The following is a 13,683-nucleotide window of genomic DNA, read 5'->3' as shown; positions in this document are numbered from 1 at the left end:
GTGCTTGTGTTATTCTGACAGGATAGTGTATATGTATGAATGCTATATTTGTAATGTTTTCGTGTAGAATGACCATACTGTGTCAAATGAGCTAACAGCTGCTTCTGTAATTTCACCCCTGCATGAGAAATTGGAGATCTTGTTGCCTAATTGAATTCCTTTAAATGACAGAAAGATATCACCCATACTGATATTAATTATTTTCTCCTTTTTTAACAATATTTCTTACATCATTTGGATTATAAATAAAGTAAAACAAAACAAAACAAATCAGTGTTGTTGCCAACATCTGGGGTCTCCATGACAGTTCCATCATCATCATGTGGCATCACAACTTGTCCCTCTTGTGATGTCATCAGAACCCTTGACATGAAGGTTCCAATCTTTTAAAAGCAGAAACCCAGAGGTAAACTGGGCATTTAGTGTCTGGCTACCATAGTAAAAGGATGCAGGCTGTGAAGAGTCTACTGGCAGCTTTTGGGCTCCTAGTGTGGGGAGGGCAGTTTGCTAATGAAAAGAGGGTCCCAATCTCTGCAGAGCTCAGCTTGGTGCCCACTGAGGCTGAACTGCTGATCAATCAGGAGGAGGAGCTGTGGGGGCTGGAGAAGGACAGACAGGAGACTGGGCAGCTCACAGTGGAAGACACACTGGTAGGAAATAGCAGGCTCTGTCAGGACAAATATTATATTGTACTGGCTGACCAACATCTCTTTCTGATTCAAAGGCAGAGTAAAGACAAAATACAAAATAGCACGCAAAGCAGTTAAAATACTATCTTGATAGATAGACTTAATTTCTAGGACAAATTACATTATACCTTATTCTGTTTTCCTAATATTCTTAGAATTTTCTGATTTTATCTACTCAAATTTACTATCTTTCTTGCAGATTCAGGTCAACAACAGGAAGGGAGAGGAACCCAATGGACCAAAACTGGCCTTTGACCCCAAAGCTGCCACCAGTGCAGTGAAGAGCTCTGAGAGCTGGGCCCAGATGATCAGGACCCTGGACCCCTTGTCCACAGAGACAGTGAGGGCAGGCTGCCGTCTGTGTGTGGAGCACAGTGGGCTTCTTCACCTCCTGTGCTGTGTCCTGGTCTGGATCAAGAGGCGTCTCCCACTGAAACAGGTCATTGAGTCAGTCTGGTATAACTGCACCTCAGTTTTAGGTACACAAATAGTTCAATCAGTGGACAGTCGTCCACTCTAAGGCACATGGTACAGAACTGCACAAGGGGAACATGAGCAGGCAAAAAATGAAAAACACAAAACCAGTCCTTTTTGTTCTATTGTCTCCATACAGGCTATAATATACTGGCTTTGCTGAAGTCAAATTTAGAATAGACCCCTACTGAGTTCAGAATTGTACTGCCTGATTATAGCCCCATTCTACTCGTTTCAATCAGTTTTGCCCCAGATTAAGTCATAGAAGTCGTGTGTACTCAGGGACATTGAACAGAGACGGCATGTGTTGAGTTGAGATGCTGTTTCTTTCTCAGGACTGTGTAGCCCAGAATCGACCCTGCCCAGGCTGTCTGTAGAACTGAATGATCCTCATACTCATGGAAACACACACAGGATACAGAACAGGACAGGATGAACACATGACCCATCCTTTTCATGTTGTCTTCAGGGCTTCATATCTGCTAAATTATATTGGCTTTACAGAAGTTATGTTTTGAGTAGGACCCTACTTAGCCCAGACTGATACTGTCTATAACCCCATTCTACTAGTTCAATGACTTGACTTCAAATTAGATTTGGCCATGAAAGAGAAGAGTACTGTCTAATATTTGTCACTTTGTGCTGCAGAATCGACCCTGCCCAGGCTGTCAGCAGAAAGAAGAGAGGGAGAGACAGAGAGCTACTGGATACTAGAGCCCCACCCCTCACACCCAGCTCACACAGCACACCAAGAAGATGAGCAGCAGGGGGAAGGGAACATTCTAGATTGACCCTGGGTATCAAGATAGGTGCAATTTCAAACTTCACCTGTTTCATGTCATTATCTATTAAAGATTTTTTACTTGTTTAACTATATCTGTTATGTTCTCTTTTGAATAATATAACTTACAAGAACAGAGTGGTTGAACAGAGTCACATCATTCAGGTGGGTGCTACACATTGGTGGTGATGGAGGGGAGTCCCCATTTCCTTTAAAACACTTTGAATGGAGTATCTAGATAAGTGCTATATAAGTTTAAGGATTATTACTTTTTATGTACAGAATATTTAGCTACTGTATGTGGATTCTTAATGAACTAGCACCATACAAGTCCTCAATTCCTTGCTCAACACCCCGTCTCTCTCACTGACGTGTGCCTCACAAGAGCCCAGGGAGTTGACATTTATAGGAAGAACAAAAGGAAATCCTTCAAAAGAGTTTCACACAAGAAGTAACACTAACATTAACTTGACATCCAGCAGTGTTTGTTATATGCTTAGCAGCTGCCTTCATCCAAAGTGACTTACAAAATATTCAATAATACATTAAATATATGAAAAAGAAATAATAAATTCAGTTAACAAATAAACAAAAAGGAAAAATACAAGTGACAAGAAAATCAGAGACCTGGGGCACCCAGGATAGACATTGTTATATATTTAATTGGCATAGGCTAATTTAAAATATGCCTAACCCTGTATCTTAGCTACAATTAAAGCAATCCAAACACAACTAAGTCAGTAGAATTAATAGCAACCTGACAACATCTGAAAAGTTTTCATAATTTGTAAGGTGCAAAAGCAATGTAATTAGATTGTTGTTTGTCATTTTCTCTAGTTTTCTATTTTTTATTGCAACACAAAATGTATACAATATATACACTAGAGTGCATATAACATGAACAAGGATACTTGCATTTACAAAAAGATTAAATGAATGAATAAAGATAAGGTACACCCAGTTATCATGTTCATCCATTTAGAAAGAGTCTGGAGATATGGTTCTCTAGCTTTTTGTACATGGACGTAAGATTTTCCTGGCAAACAGACCGCAGCAAGATGGCAGCGAGATAATTAGCACGTCGTTCGCAGGAATCATGGGATAGCTGTGGCTCTTTCCGCTTTTAGTTTGTGTTTCCGGGTGACTGTCTAGGAGGTTGTTTTTTTAGAGTAGCGTGAGTAGGTGTTGGTATTTCTAACGAAAGGTGGGAAGATGAGCGACTCTCCCGTGCATGTGTCTCCATCTCCCGAGTTATCCGAGAATTTGCAGGCTCGGCTGCGGGACCTGCAGGAGCTAAGCGAGTTTGTGGACAGCTGCCGGGACAAGCTGAGCGGCGTGTTTGCGGCCCTGGGCTGGAGCCAGGATACCGTCGCGGCTGGCATCCAGGTACAGGAGCTGAGGTCTCCAGATATTGTGCAACACTGGTGTGTGATTAGCTGTGTAGATGTTTAAATAAACTCAGAAATATATTACACGAGCCTTCCATTAGCGGTTGAATTTACCGCCTGTTAAGTGATGTCGTCCATTGCGGTTCTGATCTTTGTTCGCAGACGGGTATCGGTTGTGCTTGTGTTTTTTCAGGAGCCGATGACAACGTGTCCGTATGATCCCCATCACCGAGTTCCCGAGAGGAGCCTGGAGAAGCACCTGGGGAGCTGCCGGCTCAGCAAGATGGGCTACTCCCGGGAGGAACAGGTAACACAAAGGTGGTCTTAAAAATACGGGATTTTTCTGTGAGTCTGGTCTAAGTGTCCTAGTCCCGTGGTAAAGTTTATTGATCTGAGAACAATCAATGTGAGGTTCTGTTTTTAACAGAATGAAGTGCATGTGAAAGTAAAGTCGATGTAGTTTAAGTGTGAAGGGGGTAAATGACACAAAATTCTGATGCCCAGAAGTACAAAGCTGGGGATAGTCCAGAACATGGAACTGCATGATATGGTTGGATGTAACAGAAACTGGGCTTTTGTCAGTCTCACTACCTGTATCATTAACTCTGAAATGAGAAGCTGGTGTTAAAAAGTGTCATCTGTTCTTTGAAGAATAGCAACAGATCTGTTCTGCTAAGTAGGGTTAGCATACTTTGGCCCTATTGTCCTAGTTATAACTGATGGACAGATTCCAAAGTTCACCAGGATATCTTAGCTGAAAAATATAGCCTTCTGTGAAGAAGAATACTTCTGTTACAGATGCAGTATTGTTAATGAGCAAATGGTTTGGAGAACAGAAACATTAGTGTATTGGATTGGTCATCGCTGTCTGTAATGGCATATTAGAGGTATGAACTGAGGGAAGCAGATCACAAGTGCAGGACACAACTTGGGGAAGCTGGAGAGGTTCTGCATGGAATGCACTCTAATGTTCATTGGGAGTGATAAGTTTTAAGAACCAGTTAAAGCATCCAGGAAGTGCCTGCTTCAGTTTTTCAAAGTCCGAGACGCTGGCTGGGTATGAGTAAATCTCATAGAGGAAGATCAAACATTCAGAAATACTCTAAGAATAATAATTTTCTACAGATGATCTGTTCATGCATCTACCATTGAAAAAATCTTAATGCTTTTTGTGTTATCAAGTTTGTTCTAATTTATCAGTGCCATGGAAGAGTTTGAAGACTGCTGTATGACATCAGTCAATCAAGGTTTATTTATCAGTGCATGAACAGTACAGCATACAGCGATGTTGACAGCACAAAACCTGGTGGTCTTGGTCTGTATACTTCTGTATCGTTTTCTGTATGGTAGTAGAGAGAACAAGCTGTGGTCAGGGTGACTGGGGATAGACCTGGCCTTCTTGAGGCACCTAACAGAGTAGATATCCTCGATGTTCGGTGGGACGCAGCTGGTAGTGTTTTGAGCCAGTTTCACCACCCTCTGGAGTACCTTGCACTCTCGGGCTGAGCAGTTCCCATACCAGGTAGTGATGCAGCCGGTTAGGATGCTCTCAGTGGTGCACCTGTAAAAGTTGAAAAGGATGCGAGATGGCACGTCGAACTTCTTTAGTCTGCGGATGAAGAATAGGTGCTGCCGTGCTGTCTTGGCTACGGGGTTGGTGTGGTGGGTCCAGGTTAGATCGGATTTGAAACTGTTGACTCTCTCCACTGCGGACCCGCTGATGTGAATGGGTGCGTGGTCTGTTCCTCGATGCTTCCTGTAGGCCACGATTAACGCCTTAGTTTTGCTGGTGTTCAGAGAGAGGTTGTTGTCCTGGCACCATGCTGTCAGCGTTTCTACCTCCTCCCTGTACGCAGACTTATCACCGTTTGTGATCAAGCCGATGATCTTGTGAGACCTCTTGCGTAAGACATCTGTTCTTTTACAGCTCTGTAGCTGAGGTTTGTGATGGTAATTCTAGATGGTGTCTTCTGACAAAAGGCCAGTGGTTAAACAGCTGAACTATCGATTGATTTGTTTTGTTTCTGACTTTTTTTTTTTCAGGATGAAATGTACGATCCCTCAGTTTGCTATGAGAAAGCAAATGTGCCATCTGTAGTCATTGGTGAGTACAGCAGCCTTTCAGAGTTAGTTGTGCAAAAGGAATACCAGTGCACTGTTGATATATAGTGTACTGTACTCATATTTGCAATCTTTATGTAAGAGCAGTTTTTAATTTTTAATGACCTGTTTTTTCTTGCCAATCCTGATGCGTAGAACAGAATGCTTTAGTTAATGAGTAACATCTTTTCTTCTTCATCAGATCGCCATTTGCAGCAGCAGATAATTGAGCAAGCACGGGCAAGCGCCCCTCTAGGCAGAACGGAAGACCTGCACTCTCAGAGTAAGAACATCTGTGTGTCTGGGGCATGTTGCTTGTGCTGTGTTCACAGATAGAAGAAAAGGTGCTGCTATATTTTCTGTGTTAACATTTATGCTTCAAATATTTTAAATAATTGTGTCAGCACTTTTATATTAATAATCAAATACTGGGATAAGCTCTTGCCGAATTTATACAGTAGGTGTCACTCTTGAGTAGTAAGAAGGGCACAGGAGTTGTCAGCATCTGGACAGCATACTTTGTTTTCATGCAAGAGCAGATTCAGTTAGCACAATATAAATGGTTATGTTTTAAAAAAGTAGATTTGAAGCCACTGTCTTAGAGAGACAACATACAGTATGATGATAATCTACTGCAGTTTGTGGGAAAAAAAATTAAGACTACCTGTTACAGTAAATAGTTTATTTTCTCTGTTTTTGTTAAGTCTTTAGTTTCATTCAATTCATTCTGCATAGTGTATTTTTGTAAAGTCAATTCAATTTGTTTATTTTTGATATTCTTTTGTTGATTTAAGCTATTTTCCGAGTCCTCGACAGTGTCTGCCTTTTGTAAACAAAAATCTCTTTACAGGGAAGAGTGAGGTTTCATTATGCAAAGTGTCCTGTGTCAACACCTGATTTATCTCTGTCCTTATATTCTCCTTTCATCTCTGTTTCTGTTTGGCTGTCGGCCCAATGGGATGGTCATTTTCAACAGTTTTTTTTACAGAAATCTTAATTTCCAAAAGCAATTTCTGCTTAAACACAACACTTTTTTTCTAATTTGTGAGTATGTCTGACACGTGACGAAATGTTTCAGATGTGCAGAAATGACCTTGGCAGACGTTAATCTAAAGTGCTGGAGAATTTTTCATTTTACACATGCAGGAACTAAAAAGTAATCTTTGAATAAGTATCTATAAGTATCTTGATATCTAAACAAGAAATGAGAGTATTGGATTTTTTGCTTATCACTGTTTTGCACAGTGAAAGAGATGATCAGTAGACAAAAAGACACCACTTACTTGCTTTGTCTCAAAAAAATAAAAGCATAGATCTAATCGTTTTAAGTTTAATCACTTAATACAGGAGGAAAAAAGACATTAGACACTTTATACAGATGGACTGTCCCCTTTGCACAGACAAAAGACACATTAGCTTAAACAAAGCAATCAATTTTAAATAGGATTTTGTATGGCAATTTCTGAGGCTTCTCCTAAAAAAGGATGTCTGGAAGGAGCAAGCCTGCTTCTGGAATAGTTCCCTGCTGAAACAGCAACAGAGATACATGGGGGTGCTTGAATGGATACTGTTTGAAATGCAGAATGATCCAAGTGTGCATTTTGTAAAATATTTTTTCATGAATGCCATAGAACAGGAAAGCCTTTCTTATTGGTTTATGGTTCCGCTGTTCAGTGTTATCACTTTATTTTTTTGTCTTTTTCAGTAACATGGGTGAGTATAAAGAGGAATTGAGAACTAGACTGTTCTTCTCTCATGCAGGCTTGCCTGTGTACTTACAGTATCCTTTAAAGATGATATCCTTTCAAACAAATTGTGGGTGAAAGGCAGTGCTGCTTCCAGTGCAGGCAGGAGAGATGCGAAGAGCTCAGACTAAAAGAAGCATTGTGCTTTAAAAGTGCCATGGTGCAACTCCACTCTGCAGCAGAGCCGTAAAAGTCACAGCACACTGCTAGTAGGAGTTACTGTGAGCCTGAAGTAGCAGAGGTCAGAATATCCCAGATCAGATCATACAGCATGACAGCATCACTGAGGAATTTGAGATAATTATTAAAGGCTTTTATGAGACAAACAAAATATTCATATATTAAGTCATGTTTTTTATGCGAGTATTAATTCATTGGCCAAAGCAGTAACATCCATCATTTGTGAGAATGTGCTGGCCTTGCTCTGTCATTCACTGTTGATAGAAATCTAGTCAGTTAAGAACTCTACATATGCTCCCCTGCCACAAAAAAACAAAGGAAGATTTTTCAGTGAAGTGGACGCTGGGTTTATTTAATTGGATTTATATCTGAAAAACATGTACCCGCCAGCTTTGTGTGAGTTGGGGAAAGGTTTGATAATTTTTTATGCTTTAAAAGATCCAGTTGATACAATATTGTTCTGCGAGCTGCTGTTTTCCAAAATGCAGCAGTATTTCTTCCGATGTGGAACTCTACCTCTTCTGTGTCATTGTCTAACCTTAACTGTAAATTGTATTGTTAGACGATACTGTTTTACCAGTGAAATCGCTTGTGGGTTTATTGATCTCTTAGCAACCCCACACAGTTGTGAGAACCTGCTTATGCATTAGATTAAGATTTAAAAATGTTTAATTGACTGTCTGTTATTAATTTACTATAAAATAAGGTACTGTGGAATGTTAATGAAACATCCATAGATGCATAGTAGTGTTTGTACTAACCTCATCACTACTGACTGTGGATATGTGGATTAACATTCTATTCACTGCTATAATGTATATAGTATGTGGGTAAAGGAATATCTACGGTGTTAAACTCTAATGCAGAGATGTAGGGGAAGAAGATGACAACAGTCTCTCTGGTTCAGGAGAAAACTTACTTTTCCGTAAGGGCTGTCAAAGAGGCAGTCAAACCTGAAACAGCAAATGTGATGGATCATCTCGGTAAAAAGGCACAGTTAACGTGACGCAACTGTCTCAGATACACCATGTTTTCCATAGAAGTCCTGCTTCGGGGTTCATGTAGAACTCTTTAATTGTTTTCATACAGAGGCTTCCAAGTATATAATACTTCCACATTTAAGGGACCTTTTCCTCCAGGCTCATTTCGTCAAGCTTTAGTTTGCTTTTTTTGGCGGTGTTGATGGCCTTTCTGTTCCCTGCACATTCAGGGTAATGCACCATTCCCGAAACATCTTGAAAACAGCTTGTCATTGCTTACAGGTTTGTGCTCCCAAATTGTTCAGAGGCGTGAACGCACTTTGAAAGCACGGTTAGCAAATACACGGCCAATAGTATATTGGTAACATTTCAGGAACACAAGTTTCGAAATGCAAAAGGTTTCTTTTGGTTAAACTAGCCAAGAGAGTCATGATTTCTGTGAATCCCAGGAATTGCACACTTAATGTTATAGCTGAATTCAGTCACTGAGCTGTGTGTCTGAAAGAAAACAATTTAAAAATTGAACTTCAGCTTGCTATGACAAAGCAAGGTTATTCCGGAGACGTCAAATCAGTCATGAATTCCTCTTTTTTAGGAATAGTAACTGTGTTTGACTTTATACTTGTGATCCAAGATCATAAGATCACAGATCACCTGTAGTTTGCAAAGGGGATCGGGGAGATGCACAAGACTTCTCTGTGCCTCTTCTCCCCCTCTGCCCCAAGTAAAGACCCTGTCTGTGTGCTACAGGTGAGTATTCTACAGAGGCTGCCGATGTTCCTCAGAATCACAAGCACGCTCTCTGTGACCTGACTGTGGCTGACCGGCTGGCCATCTATGACTACGTGTTGCGAGAGACAGCCCAACAGAGGACTCGTGCAGAGGTGGCTGAGAATGATGACCTGTATGTGGATTTGGTAAATAAGCTTAAGAAAGGTAAGTATTTTTGGAAAGTCCATTGTGATATTTAGAAGTCTGGACAGGCCACAAAACTTTGTTGGTTTCTTTCTTTTCACATAAGGTTATTTTCCATTTAAAGAGGAGCTTTGCTAGCTGCTCTCAAGCCTTCTCATATCTTCATATAACAGTGTGGTTTATTATATGCATTGTGGTAGCAACCTTTTGTTTGTCCTCTAAAGATTGCTTCATTAAATCCCTTTAGATGATGGCCAGAACGGTCCCAAATCACACCTTGAAGTTCTTGCAGAAATGAGAGATTATAAAAGGCGGCGCCAGTCTTACAGAGCCAAGAATGTTCATATAACAAAGAAGTCTTACACAGAGGTAAGAGTTCCTTTCTTGTCCTTGATATGGGATAGCTAACGTTGATTATCTCTGATCATTTAATCTTATGCCATAGTAATGCTGGGCATAATGTTTGTGTTCTATATGAGCAGGTAATCATGTGTTCATAGTAACAGTAAGTATTAACTTATTCACAGGTTATCCGAGAGGTGATAGATGTTCACTCTGGAGAACTGGCCAGACTGTGGCAAGAAGACAAAGAGATGTGCTCTTCAAAGCCTTCATCACACAGGTACAGACACCTTAATTTAAAGCACAGCTAAGGGGTGCAGATAAAAAGCCTGCTCTTTTTTTTTAAAAAGTGTTTTTATTTATTATACCCCTAACATGTTTGTGTTGACAGGTATTGCTTACAGCGAGAAAGAACTTCTATAAAGTTTAACTGCAAGATGCAGTTCACTGCCAGTCACAGTTTCTTACAATCTAGACACCGTCTCTCCACATTTCCTGTCAGTTCACATCTGTATTGATAATGGCTGAAAAAGGTCTGTGGCAGACAAAACATCCATCAATTTCCTAACTGCTTTATCCAATCCAAAGTTATGGGGAAGCAGGAGCCTAGCCCAGCAAGCAGTGAGCGCAAGGCAGGATAGATCCTGGATGGTATGCCAGTCCATCACAGGCACATACAGACATAAACACACATGCACCAGGGTTAGCTTTCTAGAAGCCAGTTAACCAACCAGTATGTCTTTGAATTGTGGGAGGAAACTGGAGCAACCTGAAGGAAACCCATTCAAACATGGGAAGAACATGCAAACTCCATGGAGTTAACACCCCAGGAACTGAACTCGCGGGCCCCAGTTTATTTCCTTTATGGAAACTGAGGTTCCGTTTATATAACCTTATATGACATAGGTCCCCATTGCAGTTTATCTTCATCTTTTCCAGGCGGACATCTGATGCTGGCAGATCAGCCTCTGTGGAGTCCCGGCACTCTCCTGGGAGCTCCAGAGACGCAGAGAGCTCGCGGCGCCGGAGGAACCTCAGCCGGGAAAGAGACAGAGACTCCCGGAGGAAAAGGTGGGTCAGCATCACTAGTGTGCAGAATAATAGAAAGTGAAGTCAAGGGTTTTAATCTTGTCTGCAAGCTTATGGACATTAGAGATGAGGCCATTAGTCAAGTCTTGCAGCTTTGATGGGTAATAATTTACATGATTCAACAAAAAGTCTTCCAACTTCAATAATCCAAATAAGTGCTTCACTCAGATAGGAGACAAGTACATTCTTAGCCGTGGATTATTCTGTGAGGATGTGCACCCTGCAATTACTTCTCAAGCCACCTTCTCTAAACCTCAGTTCATTTAGTCGTTGGCCATTTACGAGAACATATTTGTAATTCTAATTTTGATCCATTTCAATAAACCCAAATGCTAGCTATATTGATCCTGAATTTAGCAATTGCATAAACCAAAGTACATCTTTTTACAGTCTGCTGTAGGTAGTTGTACTCAGCAAGGCCATACTTTTTAGTTTTGAGGACAAGGAGTATTGAATATGCAGCAAGTCACAGCTATCTAAACTGTAGATGACTAGAACATAAGAACACAGTTTATATACACTGTTACCTTCTTCAGGTGAACAGCTTTCTTCGTGGAGTTAACACACCTCCACCATTTAGAGTACAGAATGAGCAATGTTGTTAAATGTGGTTTTGTATCATGGTGTACTTTTATTTTATTATTGTGGTTTATGTTAAATGTTTAGGAGGTCTGCAAGTACACGGCAAAATGTCCTTAGGGACAAAGTTTAGTCCAATTCAGGTCACTTGAATGGTTTTATATTTATTGGATAACAACAACATTACTGCTTCAGATAGAGATGCATTGCATCACTTATCTGACACTTGGTAGTATGTGTTTGATAAGTAGTTTATGAATTTAGCTATTGCATACATTGCAAATTAATGCATGTAGTTATAAGATGCTCTCTGTCTGGTGAAGGGATCTGGAATCCATGAGGTTGAAGCTGTTAATATTGTTCAGAACTGGAATTCTGCTCTAGTCTTGAGGTTCTGTTCAGTTTTTGTGATTGGTAATGAGTGATTTCACTCACTATTCTAAAAAAGATATTAATGCTTTACATAATTTTACTACATTTGAATTCTGTGCATTTTGAAATCGATGATAAAAATAATTTTAGATTGCTAGATTGTCTTGCTTGGTGTTATCAGTCAAGCTCTGTGATCATTATTTACTCGATTTTCTCTCTTAATTCTGTATCATGTGTAGCAATTAACATGCATTGTAAATGTGCAATTACAGTTTAATTGTAAGCAGTGAAAGACATTTACTAAACAGGTCTCTGTAGTACAATTAAACAATGCATACCTTTGCTTTGTACTTTTAAAAATGTTGGTATTTTTATTTAATTTTTTTAACTTATTTTTCAGAGAATCTCGCTCCCCAGATGAAAGACACCATGACCGCAGACGAAGAAAATAGATCTAATTTTAAAGTGGAGAAAGTATTAGCATTTGTGTATAGTGAGATATACAGTGTTGGGGAAAGGACTGTCACAAAATGACTTTATTAAAGAACCGTGTTGAGACTGACAGGAAAAATTTCAGGAGTTGTGAGTCAGTCTCTGGAAGGCTGCGTTTCAGACGAAGAAAAATTGCAGGAATAGTAGCCATGTGACACTTTATTAGAAATAGACTCTTAAAGTCCTCCTTGAGTCTGATAGTAATCATCTTTTAAATTGGTGTAGTTTTTAATACGTAATTCTTCTCAATTAGACTAGCAAATCCACGGTAAAACGTGGTTGGAATTTCACTTGTGGATAAATCAGCATTATTGGTATAACATCAATATTTTTCAAAGAATTGTTTGCCTGCTGATTTGTTTTAAAGTGAATGTGAGATAGACATTGAGTTTTATGTTGCTAACCCTAGGTCTTGCTGTAAGAAACCGTGTATGCAGAAAAACAGCAGGAACAGCTCTGCATATAACTAGTCCTTTACACAGCAGCTCCAAATCTCAGGAATGCATCTCGCAGTGTCAGGGTGCCATGCGGGTGTGGAATCTGTTTTATGCAAAATCTCCTGTATTCTGTGGCATGTCAAGTTTCAGGGAAGAGGAGCACTTTTCTCTTGATCTAGTTTTGTTTCACATTATTTTCCGTTACAAATATTTCCAGCACAAAGTACTCCTCTTTGCAAAACCTGGGTATGCTTCTTTTTTATTGTAATCCTTTCATTGTTTCAGTGCACATAGATCCAGAGAAAATAGTGCACTCTTCCCGTGTTTAAAATCTGCTCATGGCAGGGGGTGCTGATATAAAGAGAGATTTAACAATCATTAATAATATTTATTACGATGCAAATCCTGCTATTGTTTGATTACGAAAATGCAATAAAGAGCTGTTGGTGTCAGTACAAATTCTGTTTTGGTCCTCCTTTTTAATAGGCAACACGGCAATACTTTCTCAAAGCAACTGGATCTTTGTAATCGATGGGCTTCATCATGTCCTGTGACTAAGAGCTGACTACTAAGATGTCACAGAACTCATAATTGAGTCTGGTCTCAATATGTGCTTTTTTTTAGATTCTGTTTCTCCTGAAAATGATAAAATTGTAAAGCAGACAACTTAATTTTTTTATGTAGGGTAGCTGCTTGACCTTTTAAAAGTTTCGAGATCATTTCTTGACTCTTTCATATGTAATATATAAATGTCTGTCCTTTATATATGGAAATTACAGCTCTTTCATCCTTAAACTCCCACTGCAATATCTGTAAGTGGTTGCTGCAGTACAAAATTAAGACTGGAATAGTCCAACTCCCCTGTAGTACTTTAAATATCATGAACTCGGTCCTTCCTTTCCATAGGCTTGACATTAATTGGGAAACAAAAGTGGAAGGAATGGTTGTCTCTTCCTGGGAATCGCCACTTCTGTGTGTGGAGTACTATCCCATTAATCCACCTTTAAGTCCAGAGGGTGGATCCGCTGGCTTTGGAAATTTCAGATTTCTTTTGGAAACCCTTAGCTACGGCTATCATGTCTAATTTTATTTATTTTTTGTTCCAAAACTTGTTGACATT

At 39.8% G+C, this 13,683-nt stretch overlaps 2 protein-coding genes across 2 annotated transcripts; both read left to right on the top strand.

Annotated features, from left to right (window-relative positions):
* Window positions 1–392: 392 nt before the first annotated feature.
* On the top strand, window positions 393–2,039 carry LOC148651246 (uncharacterized). The gene is made up of 3 exons (XM_088601310.1): window positions 393–650; window positions 889–1,128; window positions 1,812–2,039. The coding sequence occupies exons 1-3, from the start codon at window positions 447–449 to the stop codon at window positions 1,875–1,877; spliced, it is 510 nt and encodes a 169-aa protein (XP_088457436.1). The 5' UTR covers window positions 393–446; the 3' UTR covers window positions 1,878–2,039.
* A 1,018-nt stretch (window positions 2,040–3,057) lies between these two features.
* snrnp48 (small nuclear ribonucleoprotein 48 (U11/U12)) lies at window positions 3,058–13,022 on the top strand. Its single transcript, XM_088601309.1, has 9 exons — window positions 3,058–3,330; window positions 3,526–3,639; window positions 5,376–5,436; window positions 5,635–5,715; window positions 9,088–9,273; window positions 9,500–9,621; window positions 9,780–9,874; window positions 10,534–10,665; window positions 12,035–13,022. Exons 1-9 carry the CDS (start codon window positions 3,157–3,159, stop codon window positions 12,084–12,086), a joined length of 1,017 nt encoding a protein of 338 aa, XP_088457435.1. The 5' UTR covers window positions 3,058–3,156; the 3' UTR covers window positions 12,087–13,022.
* The last annotated feature ends 661 nt before the right edge of the window (window positions 13,023–13,683 follow it).

This window comes from Lepisosteus platostomus, chromosome 12 (genome assembly GCF_059453375.1).
Source record: "Lepisosteus platostomus isolate fLepPlt1 chromosome 12, fLepPlt1.hap1, whole genome shotgun sequence".
Classification (NCBI taxonomy): Eukaryota; Metazoa; Chordata; class Actinopteri; order Semionotiformes; family Lepisosteidae; genus Lepisosteus; species Lepisosteus platostomus.
The sequence above is the reverse complement of the archived record's forward strand: the minus strand, read 5'-3'. Positions and strand labels throughout refer to the sequence as shown.

What these genes read in the sequence shown, in the direction of transcription:
- LOC148651246 (XM_088601310.1), top strand. Translation starts at nt 447, where the DNA reads ATGCAGGCTGTGAAGAGTCTACTGGCAGCTTTTGGGCTCCTAGTGTGG. An exon ending in TCACAGTGGAAGACACACTG is followed by an intron (nt 651 to 888) that starts GTAGGAAATAGC and finishes TCTTTCTTGCAG; the next exon opens with ATTCAGGTCAACAACAGGAA. An exon ending in GGCGTCTCCCACTGAAACAG is followed by an intron (nt 1,129 to 1,811) that starts GTCATTGAGTCA and finishes TTTGTGCTGCAG; the next exon opens with AATCGACCCTGCCCAGGCTG.
- snrnp48 (XM_088601309.1), top strand. Translation starts at nt 3,157, where the DNA reads ATGAGCGACTCTCCCGTGCATGTGTCTCCATCTCCCGAGTTATCCGAG. An exon ending in GCTACTCCCGGGAGGAACAG is followed by an intron (nt 3,640 to 5,375) that starts GTAACACAAAGG and finishes TTTTTTTTTCAG; the next exon opens with GATGAAATGTACGATCCCTC. An exon ending in AGAGACTCCCGGAGGAAAAG is followed by an intron (nt 10,666 to 12,034) that starts GTGGGTCAGCAT and finishes CTTATTTTTCAG; the next exon opens with AGAATCTCGCTCCCCAGATG.